The sequence below is a fragment of the Xenopus laevis genome, chromosome 6L, assembly GCF_017654675.1.
Source record: "Xenopus laevis strain J_2021 chromosome 6L, Xenopus_laevis_v10.1, whole genome shotgun sequence".
Taxonomy (NCBI): domain Eukaryota; kingdom Metazoa; phylum Chordata; class Amphibia; order Anura; family Pipidae; genus Xenopus; species Xenopus laevis.
This window is the reverse complement of record NC_054381.1, coordinates 158250148-158272792: the sequence shown is the minus strand read 5'-3', so window position 1 is coordinate 158272792 and position 22645 is coordinate 158250148. Positions and strand designations below refer to the sequence as shown.

Below are 22645 nucleotides of genomic sequence, written 5' to 3'. Positions count from 1 at the left end.
CAAGACCCCAGTGAGCCACCGTAGAACAATGATGTGGTTTATCTTTGGACTCTTCTTTCTCATCCTTCATCCAACATCAGGTCAGTAGAGAAACTAGACATAGAGAACTTTGTCTTTTCAATTTCAGCAGCTTTGATTTTTGGGGTAAGGGGCTGATGGAATAAAATAATTACACTTTTTTTCTCCCTCTCCTTTAGCTGTGAAGATAAAACATGTTACACTATACAGAGATCATGTAGAACTGAAGGTGAATTCCTGGAATATGATCCCTTGCACCTTCACAGCGGATTCTCCTATAAACCATGAGCAGCTGCATTTAGAATGGATTAAAACGATTGATGAAGGAAAAAGCTACATCCCCCTGATCAGTCTCTTTAGGAGCAAACAGCGGGCTTCCAGCAAGTCTAGGAAGAGGTTTAAGGTGTTTCCATCTCTCCTACGACGAGGCAACTGTTCTCTGATTATCAGTCCTGCCAAGAGCATTGACTGGGGCAATTATTCCGTTCGGCTCACTGCTGATGGAATCCTCTATGAGCCTGTTCCAGAAATTACTGTCCAGATTATGGATATGAAGAGGAATTTAGGTAAAGATCGGAAGCTTAACTAGAATTTCAAACAATGCCTAAATATTAAATATATTTATTTTCTTAAAATGGGGATATCATATAATATTGTGTTAAATAGAATCTAAATTTTTGTTGAAATGTTACAAAGGATAAAAATCCAATTCATTACTTATTCCTATTAAAGGAAAGTTTTAATCACAGAGCGGTGCAAATGTTAGACACCCCTCAGTGATTATAATTGTGTACCAGGAGCCGGGGTACTAGTCGATAATTAGTATAAATATCTTAGACCCCACATTGGTGACAGAACCATCATTTTTTGTATTTCAGAAGTGGCCCAGAAACGTGGCCCAGTAGACGGAACACTACTAAGCGCTAGAGCTGGAGAGATTAATGGAACTGAAGAAACACCAGACGAAAGCACCAATACTTCTAGCAAGACATGGATATTTGTTGTGTTTATAGTTCTATTTGCCATAATTATAGCGGGTGAAGCCTTTGGATGGTGAGTCACTTGTTTTTTATTTCTTTTTACAATTAGGGATTCGGGACAATTTACCTGGTGCCACTCAGGTACTTGGGTAGTTGTTTAAATCCTGGTATTAAATCTATTACATATAATAATTCTACATTTTTGATTATTGCAGCCTCTAAACTGCTTCAGAGTCACTTATGGAACTGTATTTTATTGCAGGTTTCTCTATTACAAGCTGAGGAAGACGACCTCACCAGAAGATGAAGAATGGCTGATAGTTCATGGAAAACCAAGGACAAAAGCAACAGTAGCAGTTGTGTAAGTTTCCACTTATATTAAATAGATCCCAGAGGGCTACAGCTGACATCAACCATTAGATTTCAGTAATGTTTTCAAAGCCCCACTCCTGCAGTTCAGATACATATCAACCAATGGCCCCAATGTGGACAGAGTAGGAGAACTGTAAATATATGTCCAGGTGGTTTACTGAAAGATCCTTTGAGAATTAATAGATTTTAGGTTGAAGTCCACTCATAACATTGTTGTAAGTTGGAATGTTTGTGATGCCGGAAATAAAGTAGTGGCGTCATTAGTTACTAACTGTTATATTCTTGTTTGTTCAGGGTTAAACAAAAGGAAGTGATTAAGAAGGAAACCACTAAAAAAGCAGAACCTGCAGTGTCAGAAGAGGAGGAGACTGAAGAAGAACCAGAAACTCCTAAAAAGTCTTCACAGAAGACGCTGCCTTCAAAGAAACCTTCCTCTAAGGCTCTGAAAAAGAAGCAGTAAGTTTTCTAAGTCTGAATTCAGGATTTCACTCTTAAACGGTCTGATCTGATTGCTTTTTTAATTGATATTTTTCTTGGATACCAACATTTTACTGAAGTATCAGAGTTCATAGGGTTAGTGTCTGGGTGCAATCAATCTTTCACTGCCAGACTATACCTTCAGTAAAACATTGTCAGAAGGGTATATTAGATGGATGTGGTGAAATACCCTCCAATAATTTCAAAATAATATAATTTTTAACTATAAAGAGCTCCTTTAAAAGTATTTATGGCATAGAATTTTTAAAGCAATATGTCAGCATTATAAATTAGATCCTGAAGTAGTTGTAGGGAATACATTTCCTAGGTACATGCAGTTTCCACCTTATTTCAATAATTTGCCATTAAATCTGAATTTTTCATCATCTGAACCTTTGGTTTGTTCAGGTCCGTCATTGTTCAGCCAGAGGAAGAGACTGAGACTTCTGAGGCAGAGCCTGAGACTTCAGAGGAAGAGCAGGAAAAGCCAATCAAGTGAGTTTCTGGGTTTGATTTTTTAAAATGTTTTCATAGGTCCCAGGGGGCTGCAACCACCATTAACCATTAGCAGTAATATTTTCAGTTCCCCACTCCTTCAGTTCAGTTACTGGTCACTTAACAGCCCAATGTGGACTCAGTAGGTCAATTGCAGAAATATATCTAAATGGTTACTGAAAGATCCTTAACAAATCAAATGAATCCCCCTTATAAAATGGGAGTATTTTAAGTGACATCAATCTCACGACTTTATTGAAACTGTTGTTTTACTGATGCCAGAAAAAAGTAGGTGTTCCAATGACTTACTACTTGTGTGCTACTCTTGTTTGTGCAGGGTTAAGCAAAAGAAAGTGATTAAGAAGAAAATCACTAAAAAAGCAGAACCTGCAGTGTCAGAAGAGGAGGAGACTGAAGAAGAACCAGAAACTCCTAAAAAGTCTTCACAGAAGACGCTGCCTTCAAAGAAACCTTCCTCTAAGGCTCTGAAAAAGAAGCGGTAAGTTTTCTAAGTCTGAATTCAGGATTTCACTCTTAAACGGTCTGATCTGATTGCTTTTTTAATTGATATTTTTCATGGATACCAACATTTTACTGAAGTATCAGAGTTCATAGGGTCAGTGTCTGGGTGCAATCAATCTTTCACAGCCAGACTATACCTTCAGTAAAACATTGCACTGTCAGAAGGGTATATAAGATGGATGTGGTGAAAAACCCTTCCAATAATTTCAAGATAATATAATTTTTAAGTACTATAAAGAGCTTCTTTAATAGTATTTATTACAAAGAATGTTTTAAAGCAATATGTCAGCATTATAAATTAGAAGTAGTTGTAGGGAATACATTTCCTAGGTACATGCAGTTTCCACCTTATTTCAATAATTTGCCATTAAATCTGAATTTTTCATCATCTGAAACTTTGGTTTGTTCAGGTCCATCATTGTTCAGCCAGAAGAAGAGACCGAGACTTCTGAGGCAGAGCCTGAGACTTCAGAGGAAGAGCAGAAAAAGCCAATCAAGTGAGTTTCTGGGTTTGATTTTTTAAAATGTTTTCATAGGTCCCAGGGGGCTGCAACCACCATTAACCATTAGCCGTAATATTTTCAGTTCCCCACTCCTTCAGTTCAGTTACTGGTCACTTAACAGCCCAATGTGGGCACAGTAGGTCAATTGCAGAAATATATCTAAATGGTTACTGAAAGATCCTTAACAAATCAAATGAACACCCCTTATAAAATGGGAGTATTTTAAGTGACATCAATCTCATGACCTGAAGCTGTTGTTTTACTGATGCCAGAAAAAAAATTGGTGTTCCAATGACTTACTACTTGTGTGCTACTCTTGTTTGTGCAGGGTTAAGCAAAAGAAAGTGCACAAAAAGAAGACCACTAAAAAAGCAGAACCTGTTGTGGCAGAAGAGGTGTCTGAAGAGGAACCAGAACCTCCAAAAAAGTCTAAGAAAAAACCTTCCAAGAAACCTTCTTCTAAAACTCGGAAAAAGAAGCAGTAAGTTTCCTAACCCTAAATTCAGGACTTTGCTCTGTCTGCTGTTGGAGGGGTAACCAGAATTTTTTTTAATCATCTAAACCTTTTGTTTGCTCAGGTCCGATGTTACTCAGACAGATGAGTCTGTATCAGAAGAAGAGGAAGCAGAGGAAGAGCAGCAAAAGCCAATCAAGTGAGTTTCTTGGCTTAAATGTTGTATTTTCTGTAGGCCTCAACTACCCCTAACCATTAGCTTTCATTAATATTTCATTGCCCCTCTCCAGCTGTTGAGTTATATGTCACCCAATGGCCCCAGTAGGGCAGTTGTAAAAGTATGTCCATATGGCTTACAGAAAGATCCTTGGTGAATCAAATTAATTCTTTATAAGTTAGGTGTATTTTAGGCTCACAGACTTTTAATAAATAAATAATTAAATATAGGGATCCAATGAGTTACTATGTGTGTGCTACTCTTGTTGTGCAGGGTTAAACAAAAGAAAGTGCCTAAAAAGAAGATCGCTAAAAAAGAAAAACCTGTAGTGACAGAGGAGGAGTCTGAGGAGGAACCAGAACCTCCAAAAAAGATCACTAAGAAAAAGGCAGAAGACGAGGAGGCTGAAGATGTCCCAAAGCCTTTGAAGAAGTCTTCTAAAAAGAAACTGAAGACCACTGACAAAGCAGAAGACAAGGAGGCTGAAGATGTACCAGAACCTCCAAAAAAGTCTTCTAAGAAAAAATTAGCTCCCAAGAAACCATCCTCTACGGCTCTTAAACAGAAGCTGTAAGTTTCCAAACTCTGATGTCTAGACTTCACTCCTAAATTGTTTTGGCTTTCTTTATATATTTAACAGGAATAATAATAATATTTTAGACTTAGAATAAGTTTATATGGTCTGTGTCTAGATACAATCAATCATTTTTATGATTTCTACAGCGCCTGCACCGCAGGCCAACAGATCAGAATTGAATTTCTAGTGCAGGTGGCTTGATTTGTAATAATCTCCCCAAATTATGACATGTTTTAATTATGTGCAAACTTTGTGTTTATTTAGAAAACCGCTTCCTGCGAAAGATGAGGAGCCAAAAGATGCCGCAGAAGAAGAGAAGCCAGAGAAGAGCAAGTGCGTTGGAACTTAAATTTTTGCCATTTTCTTATTAGTCTTAGTCCATTGTTGAAGTTATATACTTGCTATGATTCATGCAAGATTCACAAAAATCTTTGCAGTTGCAATTTCAGTGCAATGTCACAAATGCAGAATAACAATGGGACCTGCAGTCAGTTATAGTCATTTCCACTGTTTGTTTAGGATTAAACAAAAGGCAGAAGAAGGTTGTTAAAAAGAGAAAACCACCTTTTATAAACGCTTCTGATATTTAGCCCACCTTCCCCTTATACTTGTACACCTACATCTCTCCAGTCATTCATTCCTTTCCATCATGTAGTTGTAGCCCAGAGGTAGTTGGCGAGACCTAGGTTATTAAGCCCTCTATCAATAAGTTAAATGATAATTATGCTCAGTTCAATCAGTTCCTTGGCACACAGTGCTGTACTCATACCAACATTCAAACTGGATGGTAATTTCTGCTTTTTGTTTGTGCAGGACTCAGCAGGATGGTACTAAAAAGAAAATAAAGCGAAAAGACAGACGCCCAGCTAGGAAACCTAAAAGGTGAGTCTGATAAACTTTATTTGTTTCAACTTCATTATTAAACACAAGAAACACATCTGGCAAAAAATGTACCTTTAACAAGGCAGTAATATTTAACTTTTTGTGTGCAGGGTTATGAAAGTTGTAAGGCCAAGAACCTCAAAGAAACCATCAACTAAAAAAGATGCCACGGAAATTGTGGCTGATCCAAAGAAAGGTGATTTAGAGGATGAAAAGGAAATTGCTAAAGAAGGCAGTAGTGAAAAGAAGGCACTTGTACCAGAAAGGGGCCTGCAAAGACTAAAAAATTTACAAGAAAGGATCCCAAAAGAAAAGATCACTGGTCAAACGTAAACCTAAAAAGGGCAGTAGTGCAAAGAAGGTACTGGCAGTAAAAGGTCCAGCAAAAACTGTGAAAAGTTCAAAGGAAAAATCCAAAAAACATGATTCAGAGGCTGGAAAGGAGACTAAAGAAGGCAGTGGTGCAAAGAAGGCACCTCCAGTAAAAGCTCGAGTAAAGAAGGCACTCCCAGTAAAAGCTCGAGTAAAGAAGGCACCTCCAGTAAAACCTCGAGCAAAGAAGGCACCTCCAGTAAAACCTCGAGCAAAGAAGGCACCTCCAGTAAAACCTCGAGCAAAGAAGGCACCTCCAGTAAAACCTCGAGCAAAGAAGGCACCTCCAGTAAAACCTCGAGCAAAGAAGGCACCTCCAGTAAAACCTCGAGCAAAGAAGGCACCTCCAGTAAAACCTCGAGCAAAGAAGGCACCTCCAGTAAAACCTCGAGCAAAGAAGGCACCTCCAGTAAAACCTCGAGCAAAGAAGGCATCACCAGTAAAAGCTGTAGTAAAGAAGGCACCTCCAGTAAAAGCTGTAGTAAAGAAGGCACCTCCAGTAAAAGCTGTAGTAAAGAAGGCACCTCCAGTAAAAGCTGTAGTAAAGAAGGCACCTCCAGTAAAACCTCGAGCAAAGAAGGCATCACCAGTAAAAGCTGTAGTAAAGAAGGCACCTCCAGTAAAACCTCGAGCAAAGAAGGCATCACCAGTAAAAGCTGTAGTAAAGAAGGCACCTCCAGTAAAACCTCGAGCAAAGAAGGCACCTCCAGTAAAAGCTGTAGTAAAGAAGGCACCTCCTGTAAAAGCTCGAGCAAAGACAGCAGTAAAACGTCCCACCAAGCCTTGGAAAACATTTAAATCTAAGAAAGTCTCACCAAAGACTGTAAAGCCTCATAAGTAAGGTAAGATTTTTGCTTTATCTTCATCACTTCAACCAGGACTATTGCATACGTATGTGCGTAACCAGGGTCGGACTGGGGGGCCCTGGTCCCCTGCTGCCAAGTTCCCCCGATGAGCCGCTGCCCCCCTGCCGCACCTGTATATCTTGAATTTGCCGCGACCTGTGGCAACAAGATTAGTGTAGAGAACTGGACTGGGCCAGCGGGGCCCACAAGAGCCGGGGGCCCACAGTCAACCCTGTGTGTAACCTGCAGTTTTCCAGTCTGATACAATTTAGAATGATTAGTGGTAGTTTAGAATCATTACTGGCCAATATAGGCCTCCCAGGGGGGAAATATAAATTCTTGTGAATTTTTGGTAACGTATAAAATATTGGGATTACTGGATGTTCTTATAGGAGGTATCACTGTGTCTCCATCTATTAAGAAGGGCTCCCACTTTACACATCCACACACAGGGCATAAGATTAATATCATTCCATTTTCTTCCAGTGAATATCTAACCTGCGACGACAGAGCTACAGTTTGCAGCTGATACTCCAGCACATTCAAGCGACACAAACGACGATCCCACTACCTGTATCAAATTATTTTATTTCCATTTATTTTTATTTTTTTAAATATAATAAAATAAAACTATATTTTTATATTAAATAAATATGTGTTGTGTTGAAATTTCCAGAAAAAATATCTTCTTCCTAAAAATGAAGTGTTTTAATATGATTTTGCTTTAAGGCCCAGTATCTTTTAGCTGTGCCAGTTGGTTTTATACAAGGACACGGCATATGTTGTGCCACATGTTTCAGGGGTGATGCGCATGACACTGGCACTGCAGTTATGCCGTTTTTCGGAGGCATTTTGCATTACGATGACTCTATTTATTCTACTAAGTTGAATTTGTGTGCAATTATGACTAAGAAATCAACAGTAGAGAACATACCTTTAATTAGCCTCCCCAAACCAAAAAACAATCTTCAGCCTATGGGCATAACGACAATGCACTAGACCCTCCCATAAAAACATTTGCAGCCCATACATGACCCTCACTCCGCCCACCAGCCAGCTTGTGTCCCTGGCTTCCCACCCACTTGAGAGAGAGAGAGAGAGGATAACATACCTCCCAACAACGGGACTACTGATTTTGACAGCTCAACCAGCGGTCCCAGAATACGTGGCAAGTGCACTTAGATACTTTTGTAACAATTTAAGAGAAGCAAAGAAACAATTGTAACAATTTAAGATAAGCAGGTCTCTTGGGGAAACTGTGACTTGCCGCTTAAAGGGCACTTCACCTTCATTAATGTAAATGTGTTTAAACTTTTATAACCTGCCACATTTTGTAAAATGAACATGGTAATTAGGGGGTGTGGCCACAAAATGGGAGTGGCCATTTTTTTAAAAAAAAATGTTTTTGCTGTGGTCCACTCAGCAAATTTTTGTCTCTCTTTCTATTTTCAAAATGTTGGGAGGTATGGGATGGGGGGTTATTGGGGAAGCAGACCACATGATCTGGGCCCCCATCCCCTGTCTGTTTCCTCTATAGCAGGGGTTCCCAACCTTTTTTACCCATGAGCCACATTTAAAAGTGGAAAAAAGAGTTGGTGAGCAACATAATCATAAAAAAAGCTCCTGGGGTGCCAATTAAGGGCTGTGATTGGCTGTTTGGTGACCCCTATGAGGACTGGCAGACTACAGGAGCCTGTTTGGCAGTACACCTGGTATACAACAAAAACTTGCCTCCAAGCCTGAAATTCAAAAATAATCTCCTGCTTTGAGGCCACTGGGAGCAACATCCAAGGGGTTGGCGAGGAACATGTTATTCATGAGCAGGGCCACCATCAGGGGAGCACAGGGGGTACGAGTGTCCCAGGCCCGGGCCTGAAGGAGGGCCCGGCAGTGCTGCACTTTTGAAAGAGCCTTGACAGCGCCGAAGCCTGCGGCCATTTTCGAAGTCCCAAACAGCTGAAATGCGCAAGTGCCGAACAGCCGAAGTCCCGAAAAGAACCGAAGTCACGAAAACAGCCGAAATTTAAGTCCTGAAGCCACGAGTTCAATTCTTCTGAACACCAATTTGTGTTTTTTTATTTTTTTCAACCCCCTGGCCACCAATGTATAATTTTAATATTCTATAGGCCCCTGCCACCAATGTTTTTAATAAAAATATTCTTTGGAGCCCCAATTTTTTTTAACTTGTAAGGGGGTCCTGGCACCACAGTTTTTTATGTAAAGGGGGCCCGGATCATCAATAGCTTTTTATAACTTGCGAGTGTGTGTGGGGGGGGTTACCTTTTTTAGCGCTGATGTCTTTGAGGTCTTTCAACTGTTGTGTGGAGTGGGCGGGATCTAGGGCGGGGCTTGGGGGCTGGGTGTTAGTTATACGGGGCCCTGTGATTTCTAATGGCGGCTCTGCTCATGAGCCACTCGCTGGGGATCACCGGTCTATAGTTGTGCTACTGATTTTGGAGGTCCTAGGTCCCTGCTCTTCTGTTTCTGATCTGGAGCTGGTTCCTGGGGATTTAATCAGATGCTCACTGCCAGGGTCGGACTGGGGGGCTACCTGATACCTGCCTCACTGCACTATGTTCTATGGGCCTCTGGCCCTTTTTCGGGCCAGTCGCGTCATGAAGAGGAACCACGGGGGGGCGGCCCAGTCAGACACTACGTGCAGACACAGCACACTCCGCAAGTGCCAGCCAGCTGTCATGTCCAGGTGACCGGGTCCCCATTACTATCGCAGGACTGCCACTTGCCAGGCTATGTGAGTGCTGAGTGAAGGGCGGACAGGCTGGCTGTCAAATGGACAGGTGGGCAGGGAGTCAGTGGGCCCACTGGTACTCACACAGCAACTGGCTCTGCCCTAGGGTCTAGGGCCCACCAATGCCGGGGCCCTGTTCACTGCTCTCATGCTCCTTGGCACATAAAGCATTGACCACATGTATAGATGGCCCTTCTTGTAGCCCATCACATCTCACTGGTATATCGACAACTTTACTGTAGCAGCTCGGTCATATAAAGACATGCTCTGGCTTGTATTTCAGCTGAGACCATTGCTTCTTTATCTTCTGTTGAGTAGAGGTAACGTCTTGTTGTAGCTCTCTGACTCTACCAGAGAAACGTTGAGGATAGCGATCTATTTACCCACAAAGTACTCATTCCCCTTGTAAAATACTGTACTTCTAAGGCCTTTTTCAAAAAGCAGGTTGCCCTGGGCATTGCGTGCAGAGCTCTCGGGTTTCTCCTGCTAAGTTCAGGGTTGGCACACACACAGTACAACTGAAGGTGGAGTCCAAGGAGGTGGTTGTGGCGCTGGAGATGGTGAGAGACAAAAGCTCTGGGTGAAGTTTTTGTTTTCCCATGTTTCCAATGTGAGAATTTACCTTCCCAGCTGTAGTTGTAGTCATGGATGGAGTGCAGTCATTATGGGCAGTGATGCCATCGGGAACATCACTTTGCCAGTCTGAGCCCTCCGACCCCATGGAAAATCACAGGTCACCTGTCGCCCACACTTGAGAGTCCCTTGTGTCCTCTAAAGAACCGTGTCCATTGTGTCTGTTGGTTCAGGGGAATCCTGCAAAAAATCCACCAAGTTTAAGCTCGGGGGGAGGTGGGGTTATCATTGCGGTGTCAGATAGGGGAGGGGCCTGTGCAGGGGGGATATAATAAAGTGGGGTTCACTTATCATTTAGCATTTGCTACTAATATATTATAATTCGCTAGGATCCTAGCGAATAGTAATGGGCGAATAGTAATGGGCGGTCAGATCGCGGGACCGCATCAACGAATAGATGCGGCCGTAATCCGATGGGATTTTTCGTCCCATTCAATCGAGATCTGGCCGACTTTCGGCCAGATCTCGATCGGGGAAGCACGTCGGGGGGCCCCATACACAGGCCAATAAGCTGCAGACACGGTCTGTTGGCAGCTTTTATCTGCCCGTGTATGGCCACTTTAAGTTTGCTCATAGTCTGTACAGAGAGATCTCGTAAAACTATGGCAGCATAGGTATTCCCCTGTACTAAGCACAATTCAGCAGGAACAGTCCATAAATTTGCTCATAGTCTGTACAGAGAGATCCCATAAAACTATGGTAGTATAGGTATATAGATAGGTATAGAGAGAGAGAGAGAGAGAGCGCGCAACTTTCCTTTGTTTGTTATAGTTTATACAGGAGCAGTGACCAGCTCCATGTTGTAGCTCCCACCCCTCCAACTATAGTCAGATCCCACTGGTGTCTAATAAAAGGGCAGCCAAGTATGGAGGTTTACTTTGAAAGCAGCTAGTAAGTTGCAGGTAAAATGTATTCGTCCCTTTTATAAAATGTATAATTAAACCATAGAATTCTTAATGAATCAGATGAAAATTAAGCGTAGGACTGGCCAGATATGGGATGACTTTGACGTAGTTGTTCAGCTTAAATATATTGCAATATATGGACAAACAATCCCTGTTTTGTTTAAAGGGTAAGGCATTTTTTTGTAGCAGTATGTTGCTGTCTTAAATATATTGATAATAGGTTGAGTGCAGAGGACTCTTGTATTTGAATACACACACACACACACACACACACTATCCTGAGTACCAAATCAAAATATCAGCATAACATAACAGTTTTTTGTTTTTTTTTTAAATCAGGCAAGTTTATTGAATAAAATAATATAAAATGTCATCTTTGCTTACAGTATTGTATTACAATGACAGGTTTCAAATTGTACAAATAACAGGAATGCATAACCTTTTGTATTATAAAATCACATTAGTAACAATGTTATAGCCTAGCATTTAAAGGAGAATTCAACCGGTAAGTTAAAAAACCCTACCCTACATAGACCCTCTCCCTCCTCAAGCCCAAGTGTTACCCTAGGTAAATGCCCCTAACGTTTTACTTACCCCTCGGTGCAGATTCAGGCTTCGGAATCCACAGGCGCCATCTTATTCTCTTCGGAAATCTTCCAAAAGAGACCAGCATGTCAGTGCATGTGCAGTTGGAGCAATTTTATGCTTCGTGAGTCCATTAGCATTAGAAACTCTGACAGGTTGAGAAGAGAGTCAGGTTGGCAAAAGTCAGGTTTAGAAACTTCAACTAACACTAACTTTTAATGTACATTCGTATTTTAAAAAGTCGTTTTTTAGTGTATCACTTTAAGTGGGTTTGACCATCTATTTCTTTTCCCTTGTCATTTTGAATCCGTTGAGTCATATTTGTTAGTTCCAACCATTCTTTTGAAACTTTTTAGTGGAACCTCTAGATTTGTATATTAAATTTTCCAATGCGCATAGGTGGTTGACTTCGGACAGCCATTGTGCATGTGTGGGAGGCAGTGACTCTTTCCACCTTTTTGTTATTATTTTTCCCTAGAAATAGACATTCCTTGACTAAGCAAACTTTGATATTGTGTGTACAGTTCTTTAAGCCCTACATGCAGCAGACAAGCTCGGGGGGTTCTTGGGACTTGCCCTTCTAGGATTGAGTTTTGCTCATCCAGCTTAGTCCAGTATGAGCTCAGGGCAGTACAGTCCCACACCATATGAAGAAGTGTGACATTTTCTGAATAACATCTAGGACATTCAGAAGAAGTTTGTGGGAATATCTGGTGTAGCTTAGCAGGGGTATAGTATGTTCTGTGGACAAAGTATAATTGTATCAGTCTATCACTATAATTAAGGGAAGCCATAATTGGGGAATCTAGGAGTTCTTCCCAGTTTTCATCGTCTATAGGTCCCATGTCAGTTTCCCATTTCCCCCTTGTTGAATAGTTTGTTATGAAGAGCTACATATATATGTTATTAGGCCTTTAGAGGAACCTTGCATTACTTGTTCTAGATTTTGGGATATCTGGATTGGCTGTTTCTTGTGCTGCGTTACTAAATTTCTCTTCACTTGTAAGTATTGCAGCCATTGATTGTTGGGAAGGTGAAAACCTTGCTTAGAGGTATCAAACATGATCATTTCTCCTTGTTTCCATACATCACCAATCTTATGAATACCACCATTTTCCCAGACCTGCTTTTTCCCCAGTATTGCAATACCTGGAAACCAGTTACACCATAGTGGGGTTTATGCAAAGTGATAAGTAAAGTGGAAAATTTGCGCTGCCTTGAGCTATACCCTACGGCATGGCCAGCATAACATTTTAATTACTTTATTTTCTTTATTAACTTTTCTTGCACGTTTTAATAAGAGGACACTCACTGAGTGCGCTACTATGCCGGTTCAGCCAGGCAGAAGTATTCGGCTGAATCTTACAGAAAAAGGCAGAATCCTGAAATCGGTGCACATGATTAGTCTATCTTGCTGCCTGTGTGCTGAAGGTGTTGGCAATAGACACGTACTGGCACACAGTGATGCACCGCTCTCGCATATGTCTTTAGTGTACTGTACTGGCACATCAGTAGGTCTATTGCACCTTCAGCCCTAAAGAAGTATGCGAGAGCAGCAAGTCACTACGTTCCAGTACGTGTCTATTACTAACACCTTCAGCACACAGGCAACAGTATAGACCAAGTGGCAGATCTTTTCACTAATATGCCCCAATATTACTGCTATGGCTACGCGATTCCTGATTGCACTGTGCTGGGGGGCCACATTATTATTATTTTCATGATGGAGGCTGAGGGCCGGTGTAAATTTTAAAACGGGCCGCAATTGGCCCCCGGGCCTGACTTTGGACATGCCTGCTCTAACTCATACCTTGTGGTCGTCGGCCATTTTCCTGCCAGCCCACATCTCTTTGATCATTAGGGGCCACAGATCACATTCTGTGTTGTGGCTTTAATTCGAAGAGTTGGTATCCGCAGCACAAGGAAGGCAACAGTGGTGATTTTAACTTCCTACAGTGCAAGAAAGAAACAAAACCCACACTCATTTCAATATGTTTAAAACACTGTTGGGGAGATGAAAAGAGAGAATACAGAATAATTTGTTTCTTTTTAACAAAAAAAAAAAAAACCCACCAGTTTAAACTGTTGATTTGCAAAGCGCTCGATTTCACCTCCCTGCGTTCTATAGGAGATAGCCAGGGAGGAGATCTCGAGCGCCGCACGATGGATCGTCGCCGTTTCAGAAGAGGAGCGCATGCAGAGAATCTGTAAGTCATTTCTTGATAAAAGCTTTGCGAATTAAAAGTTTAAACTGTGTTGGTGTTTTGTTAAAAAGAAACACTTTTTTTAAATTAAATTACTGTTACTGGTCCTTTAATTGACTTGGAATACAGATATTCTACTGGTCATACGTTTGTACGGGTCTACTTCTGGGAGTAGATGTCAGTTTATGAGTATTGCAGTTTAAACGTAAATTCCCTTGAGGTGAACCCAAACTAAAGTAATCACTGATAGGTTGCAATGGGTTACTGCCCACGTGCAAATTTGCCCATTGTTTATAAGAGTCCCACCAACTTGTTCATTACGTTTTTGATCCCTCTTACCCCAAACCAAACAAAATATATGTATTTACCCCACTGAACTGTACCAAACAATAAGATAAATCCTTCCAATACCACTTTAAGAGATGACACTATGGTAGTATCATTTACCTCTATGTTTCTGAAGGGAGCGATTTCAACAAAGCCAGATCTTCCCTCAAGCAAGAGAAACAGGCGCTTCTGAGTCATCGCAATCTTCCCAACCCCAAAGTTGGTCTTGACGGAGTTGGACAGCTTGTAGACGCACTCGTTCTTATCCAGGTTCTCCGTTACATGGGGAGGCAGGCTCTCTTCTGCTTCTGCTTCAGTTTCCTTCCAGTAATTGTAGAAATCCCTGAAAATGTCTGGGTCTATCTGTTTCTGGTGACCTGAGATTCATAGTGATAATCAGAAAAGGCAAGTCTGGCTAAAACAGCAGCTTTATTAAAACATATTACTAATAATAAACTGTTTAATGTCGTCTTACAGTGTGCACACACGAGCCTACTGTATTCTGATGCACAAACTGTATAGGGGTTGCTCACCTTTACATTTACTTTTAGTATGGTGTAGAGAGCAATATTATGAGACAATTTGCATTTTCTTTAGCAGCTCTCCAGTTTGCAATTTCAGCGATCAGGTTGCTAGGGTAATATGGAATGCATTGATTTGAATAACAGACTGGAGGCCCTGAATAGAAAGAGGAGTAATAAAAAGTAGCAAGACTATAACTTTGTAGCCTCACAAAGCATTGTTTTTTTAGATGGGGGGGGGTCAGGGAACCCCATTTGAAAGCTGGAAACAGAAGAAAAAGGCAAATAATTCAAAAACTATAAAAGAAAAGAAAAATGAAGGCCAATTTAAAAGTTGCTTAGCATTAGCCATTCTATAAGTTAACTTAAAGGTGAACCCCCCCTTTAAATGAGAAGGAAAGGGTAACATTAAATAAGCTTCATCAGAAAGGTCTATATAAATACACCAGTATTATCTATACAGGCTGATGTAACAGACCCAACTGTACATTCTGCTAAATGCCTTTGGTCTCCTTTGCAACAAGCCACTTCCACATTCAACAATTATTATTTAGGGCAGGGATCCCCAACCTTTTGAACCCGTGAGCAATATTCAGAAGTAAAAGGAGTTGGGGAGCAACACATACATAAAAAATGTTCTTGGGGTGCCAAATAAGGGCTGTGATTGGCCATTTGGTAGCCCCTATGTGGATTGTCATCCTACATTGAGGCTCTGTTTGGCAGTGCACCTGGTTTTATACAACCAAAACTTGCCGCCAAGCCTGGAATTCAAAAATAAGCTCCTGCTTTGAGAGCAACATCCAAGGGGTTGGAGAGCAACATGTTACTCACGAGCTACTGGTTGGGGATCACTGATTTAGGGATACACAAGAGGAAAGTAAAGTTATACTGCGTTCTTCAAGTTTATATAACCATGTGGCTACTGTGATAAGGGAGATTGGTCACAGCAATTATATAATATTCTTTTTCTTCTACAGACTAGTGGAATGTGAACTGTGGCTTACGTAATTAGCACTCCTTGCACTTTATTCATTTATTACTCTTAATTGTTTATGACAACATATCAAAGTGTGGACACAATGAATTTATTTTGAATGAATTTACATATCAAAAAAAAGTTTTAAGGCATTAATTATTCCTTCTATGGTTTCCAAGTTACACACACAATCGAATTATATTTATTAACAAAGCTGTCCGACCTCGTTAGCTCTTCTTTACAGTTCCTTTCTTTCTGGTACAAATTTCATGTTAATTTTTAAGAGCTGTCGGCACGTCTAAGATTAAAGGACTTCTAAACAGTGGTGGTGGGTGGTTAGAAGGTGCGGAAAAACCAAGAAATGCAATTTGTAGATTTACAAGCTGCTCAATGGCTACTCTGTATGACAATGAATTTAACCCTTTAACCGCCAAGCACGTACGGCATACGTGCTGGCGGTTCAGGGCTCAGGCTGCCAAGAACGTACCTCGTACGTTCTATTGCAGCTGAGCCCTTCTCTCTGCATCGGCGGCTTTTGCCGCCTCTGCAGAGAGTCAGGAGGGTAGACAGCCCCCTGGGCAACGTGGCTGGGGGGCTGTCAAGTCGGATCTGCGACGCGATTGTCGTAGATCCGACTTCAAAGTAGCAGAAGCGCAATGTAAGCGCTGCTGCTGCTGGCTTACCTCCTTCTCGTCGCACCACGCGCCCACTCACTTCCTGCTGCGCAGTAACTCTGCAGACACGCTGCCAGGAGTCGTCCTTCGGTTCCAGCGATCCTCCTGCTACAAAAACGGTAAGTGCACGTTTTTTTACCCACTTACCTGCACTTACACATACCTACAGTACATTTATACACTTACATAAACATTTTAGTAAAAATTTGTATTTTTATTTTTTTTATTTTTTTATTTTAGCACACTTGGTCGATTTTGTACACTTATTTACACTTAATTACATGTATTTGCACACTCAGACAACTTTTATTAGTGCACAAATATGTATACACAAAAACTCACAAACAGGTGTTTTTTTTTTTTTTTTTTACTTATTCATTGTACTGTTTGTTTTGCCTAAAAGCATGTTATTTTGACAGCGTGACTATTGGATAATCGATTTCGGCCACTAATTACGCTGCCGGATCAATTATTTTGTTATTTCATTGATTTACGCTATTTTTGTGGTTTTATTGCAATTTTATCCATGCATTATTGTTCCTTATGTATCTTTAGTATAGTTTTGCTGTTTGGTGCTTTGGTATAGAAAGATTTATTTTACTTAGCTTGATTCGCCAGAATATATGCTTTCCAAAAATATATGGGTTTCTGGGGGTCTTTTTACAGTTTTGGGGTCTTATGGCACATAACGCACAGTTGGGGCTCTCTTTGCTGCAGCTTAGTTGGCTAGCGTGAAAATTCATAGGCATGTTTTTCATTTGGGGTCCGTACACGCCACATACTTTGGTAAATCTATGCATATTGGGCATCAAACTATTTAGTAGACCTCTGACGTCCATATTTAGGGTGATTTTTCTTTATACGTAAAACATTGTGTGCGATAAATGCGGCAAACTGCAACAATTTTAGGCGATTTTCAGAAATGTAAAAACCTCTGCGTTTAGAAAAGCTTTGCAGTTTGGTGTAGAAAGACGTCTTTATCTTTTTTGGATTTGTCAGAATGTGTACTTTCCAAAAATATATGGTTTTGGGGGGTCTTTGCTGTTAGGAGGGTCTTGAGGCACATAATATGAAGTCAAGGGTCTATGTTCACAGAAGGCGAATCGGCAGCGGAGAAAATCATATGCACTATTTTCATTTTGGGTCCGCACATGCCAGCTGCCTTGGTATATCAATGCATATTGGGCATCAAACGGTTCAGTTGACCCTTGGCATCAGTATTTATGGTGTTTTAGAATTGTATGTAAAAAATTGGGTGAGATAAATGCGGCCAATTGCAATATTTTTAGGCAATTTTCAAAAATGTAAAAACTGTTGCTTTTATCGCCATATTTAGGAAAGGCTTGCGGCTTGGTTCTTTGGAGTACAAGGACATGCATACCCAATTTGGATTCGTGGGAATGTGTACTTTCCGAAAATATATAGTTTTCTGGGGTGAATGTACTTTTTTCTACCTTTGCTCCCCCCAAAACTATGTATATGTGTTGATTTTGCAGTACCTGAAATGACAGACCATATGGGGGTCTTCCTTTTGGGGCCCCTATATGCCACGTGCTTGGGTACACCTATACATATTGGGCATCAAACTGTTCAGAGGACCCTAGGCTTTCATATTTGGGGTGATTTCTCTTGATACCTAAAAGTATGTGGGTAATACGATGCTGCAGGGTAGAAATTTTGAAGTCATTTTTGGAAATGTCCCCAAAATCACCAAATTTAGGAATGATTTGCGGCTTGGTACTTTGGAGTACAAGGACATGCATACCCAATTTGGATTCGTGGGAATGTGTACTTTCCGAAAATATATGGTTTTCTGGGGTGAATGTACTTTTTTCTACCTTTGCTCCCCCCAAAACTATGTATATGTGTTGATTTTGCAGTACCTGAAATGACAGACCATATGGGGGTCTTCCTTTTGGGGCCCCTATATGCCACGTGCTTGGGTACACCTATACATATTGGGCATCAAACTGTTCAGAGGACCCTAGGCTTTCATATTTGGGGTGATTTCTCTTGATACCTAAAAGTATGTGGGTCATACGATGCTGCAGGGTAGAAATTTTGAAGTCATTTTTGGAAATGTCCCCAAAATCACCAAATTTAGGAATGATTTGCGGCTTGGTACTTTGGCGTAGAAAGACATGCATACCCAATTTGGATTCGTTGGAATGTGTACTTTCCGAAAATATATGGTTTTCTGGGGTGAACTTACTGTTTTCTACTTTTGCCCCCCCCCCAAAACGATGTATATGTGTTGATTTTGCAGTACCTGAAATGTCAAGACTATATGGGGGTCTTCTTTTTAGGGCCCCTATATGCCACGGGCTTGGGTACACCTATACATATTGGGCATCAAACTGTTCAGAGGACCCTAGGCTTTCATATTTGGGGTGATTTCTCTTGATACCTAAAAGTATGTGGGTAATACGATGCTGCAGGGTAGATATTTTGAGGTGATTTTTGGAAATGTCACCAAAATCACCAAATTTAGGAATGATTTGCGGCTTGGTACTTTGGCGTAGAAAGACATGCATACCCAATTTTGATTCGTGGGAATGTGTACTTTCCGAAAATATATGGTTTTCTGGGGTGAACTTACTGTTTTCTACTTTTGCCCCCCCCAAAACGATGTAAAGGTGTTGATTTTGCAGTACCTCAAATGACAGACCATATGGGAGTCTTCCTTTTGGGGCCCCTATATGCCACGTGCTTGGGTACACCTATATATATTGGGCATCAAACTGTTCAGAGGACCCTAGGCTTTCATATTTGGGGTGATTTGTCTTGATACCTAAAAGTATGTGGGTAATACGATGCTGCAGGGTAGAAATTTTTAGGTGATTTTTGGAAATGTCGCCAAAATCACCAAATTTAGGAATGGTTTGCCGCTTGGTACTTTGGTGTAGAAAGACATGCATACCCAATTTGGATTCAGGGGAATGTGTACTTTCCGAAAATATATGGTTTTCTGGGGTGAACGTACTTTTTTCTACCTTTGCCGCCCCCCAAAACGATGTAAATGTGTTGATTTTGCAGTATCTGAAATGACAGAACAAACGGGGGGTCTTCCTTTTGGGGCCTCCTATGCCACGTGCTTGGGTACATCTATTGGGCATCAAACTGTTTAGTGGACCCAGGATTTTATATTTGGGGTGTTTTACATTGATACCTAATGATGTGTGGGAGATATGTTGCTGTAGAGTGGAAGCTTTGAGGTCATTTTTCAAAAAATTCACCAATTTCTATAAAACATTATAACTTTAGGAAACAATTGCAACTTGGTGGTTTGGAGTACAAAGATATTTCTACCCATTTTTGATTCACCAGAATCTGTTCTTTCTAGTAATGGGTAGTTTTCTAGGGTAAACCTACTGTTAGCGGAATGTTTGGCCTTGAAATAAAAAGTATGCCGTTTGGGGAGTGTTGCTTTGGAAATTTGGTTGTGTACTGCTTGGAGACTTTGAGCTATACAAGTGAGAAATCTCCATAAAACTATATATATTTGGTATTGTCGCGTTCAGGAGACATAGACCTTTCTAAATCGGCTGTGTTCTCGTACATAAAATGAATGATGTTTCTGATATATGTGATTGTTCTTCGTGCAACATGATTTTTTTCATTTTATTTGACACTTAGAATCCAATATTTTTTTACAGAAGTAGAATTACACCAAAGTTCTTGCATATTGTGAAAGTTCAGGTTGTCCTGAAAAAAACAATATATTGTTTTCCTGGGTTAACTAAAAGACCACCCCAGGAAAGGCCCTTAAAGTGAAAGAGTGCAAAATATCTAAAAACTGCTTGGCAGTAGATGTTCGCATCTAGGACAAAACGGCTGGCAGGGAAAGGGTTAAAACTGATATTATTTAGAAAACAAACACAAAAAAAAACAAAAAAACACATACATAGGCTCATTTATAAACACTGGGGAAATCTGCACCTGGGCAGTAACTCATAGTAACCAATCAATGATTAGCTTTTTTCAGTTCAGCTGCAGGTGAAAGCAAACATCTGATTGGTTACCATAGGTTACTGCCCTGGTGCAGTTTTGCCCAGTGTTTATAAATGAGCCCCACAGATTCCTCTTGCTAGGCAAACATCAAACTGTTTTATAAGCAGAGTGCAAGAAAAAACACACACACACACTTATGTGGGAAACGTGTAGGGATTTGTGTGCCTCATTTCTTTCTTGTGCTTAAATTTACTTTGGCTTGAAGATGTTATAGGCATGGGGAGCATCAGTGATCAATGGTGAATATTACAATGCACACAAGAAAGCATTACATCAATGCTACACAGGCACATAATATTGGGTGTCTGAAAACCCAAGAAAGGAGATCAAAATAATAAGGGATGAATACAAAGCAAAATAAAAAAAAAGGATTAAAATAAATGCAGAAACTAAAATGGCTTGCAAGAGAAATGCTTGACGAGTTCCATACACTTCCCACTGCCATAAAGTGAGTTACACCAAAAAGAACTAAGAGGAGAGGCAACAGCTTTAATTATAGCAGCAAATGTATTTGGTCTGTTTAGAGTTTATTGGGGGATATTTAGCCTGTAGGTCTACAGCTAACGATAGAAACAAATCCCAACATGCACCGGTATGAAAAGTAAGAAACATGGCTGCCGAGTGCCGACAGCAAATGCTGCACCAAAAGTGCAAACTGCAAAATAGATTTAACTGCCCCCTCTATATACAAGGGGCCGGTAAAACTGAGCCCCAATACTTTTTTATTTGGTTTTCCAGGGAGGGGCAGCACACTAACTATTAAAGGGGAAGGAAACCTAGTCGGCGCAAGTTCTGAATGGCAGGACAGCAGCTTACCTTCCTCAGAAACAACCCTGCAAGCGGCTTTTCTACTGTCCCGGATCAGCACTGACTGATGCTTTCAAAGTAATGCAGACAGATTTGTGCGATCAGTATTCAAAATGAGTGGATAATAACAGGCAAGGGATTGCGTTTTGTCTTTTTAGTGAAATGCATATTGAAAATAGGCTTCTTTTTTAATGGAGAAGTTAATGAAGGCCATTAGAGCCCCCGGCCACCAATGTGAGTTTTGGGTTTTAACAATTTGGGGGGGGGTTATAATTTTCTGGTGAGGGGCCCCGTGATTACGGATAGCAGCCCTGGCTGGAGTGACTGGATGTGTAACATAATAGCCAGAACACTACTTCCTGCTTTTCAGCTCTCTTGCTTTCCACTGATTGGTTACCAGGCAGTAACCAATCAGTGACTTGAGGGGGGGCACATGGGTCATAACTGTTGCTTTTGAATCAGAGCTGAATGCTGAGGATCAATTACAAACTCACTGAACAGTTATGTCCCATGTGGCCCCCCTTATAGTCACTGACTAACTCAGAGTTAGAGCTGAAAAGCAGGAAGTAGTGTTCTGTTTAACTGTCCATATGAAACAGACATAAGCAACTCCTGAGCCCAGGCAGCCCCAAACTTACTGGCAGTTACACCTCTGAATGAACAGTGAGAGGCAACATGAAAGACGCCAGTGAATATAAAGTGCTCTTGGTTTATAAAGGAGCTCCTACATGTCACTGGCAATTGGCTCGCTAGGCATGCCGGGAGTTGTAGTTGTTAAGCAGTGGACACTGCCTACCTTGTCTATCTCCCGGATCCTGTCAGCGGGGGCTCCGAGCAGGGCGCACACCTCCAGCAATCCGTAGGGCAGCGCGTCCTCCATGACGGTGGGACTAGGGCCAGTCACCGAGCCCAGGGCTTGAGGAAAGGGACGCGCCACAGAGCCGGGGCTGTTTCTATGGCAACCCAGAGAGGCGGGGAAAGCCGCGCATCCGCCTCAGTTCCTACTACCTGACTAGCGCACACCTCACTGACTCACAGACCTGAGAGGCGGGATTTCACTCACAGCTCCACCCACATCTTCCACATAACGACTCTCCGCGTTCGTTCGTTTATTGTTCCCGCCCACATATCTGGTGCGCTCACGCCGCTTTAGACGCTTCTAGCCAATGGCGTTGCAGGGAGGTGTGGCTTGCTTTTGATAGGTTGGAAATAGGATATGGGTGATGGGAGCGCGGGAAAAACAAAGTGCCCGCCTATTTTAGTTTAATGTGAGGTGCCAAGTTCCCCGCCATTTGTTTTTAACAACTTTGCTGGAAAAGGAAGCAAAGAATGTGTGTTCATTTATTGATTCCTTCCATTTTGTGTGAGAGTTGTCTGTTTTTTGAGAAGGAAAATACTGAGCCAATTTGCTTGTGGGCCATAACTAGGGTTGTCGCCTGGTCTGTAAAAATGATACTTGAGCCCAATGTTATTAATAGGGAATAAAGATAAATATATAGGAAGGTCAGTGATCCCAATGTTATTAATAGGGAATAAAGA

The 22645-nt window shown here is 41.2% G+C and overlaps 2 protein-coding genes across 2 annotated transcripts in view; one reads left to right on the top strand and one right to left on the bottom strand.

The window, feature by feature from the left end:
• Positions 1-22209, bottom strand: part of dennd3.L (DENN/MADD domain containing 3 L homeolog) — a 99149-nt gene extending 76940 nt beyond the window's left edge. The window contains exon 1 of the mRNA XM_041566660.1: positions 21903-22209. Coding sequence (XP_041422594.1) covers positions 21903-21986 — 84 coding nt within the window. The 5' untranslated portion in view covers positions 21987-22209. The remainder of the gene's footprint in view (positions 1-21902) is intronic.
• LOC121394774 (ABC transporter F family member 4-like) lies at positions 479-7863 on the top strand. Its single transcript, XM_041566768.1, has 16 exons — positions 479-584; positions 897-1071; positions 1261-1359; positions 1665-1826; positions 2256-2342; positions 2680-2841; positions 3275-3361; positions 3466-3469; positions 3640-3848; positions 3946-4020; positions 4312-4608; positions 4880-4948; positions 5429-5497; positions 5608-5752; positions 5793-6711; positions 7201-7863. The coding sequence occupies exons 1-15, from the start codon at positions 563-565 to the stop codon at positions 6708-6710; spliced, it is 2580 nt and encodes an 859-aa protein (XP_041422702.1). The 5' UTR covers positions 479-562; the 3' UTR covers position 6711; positions 7201-7863.
• Positions 22210-22645: the final 436 nt, after the last annotated feature.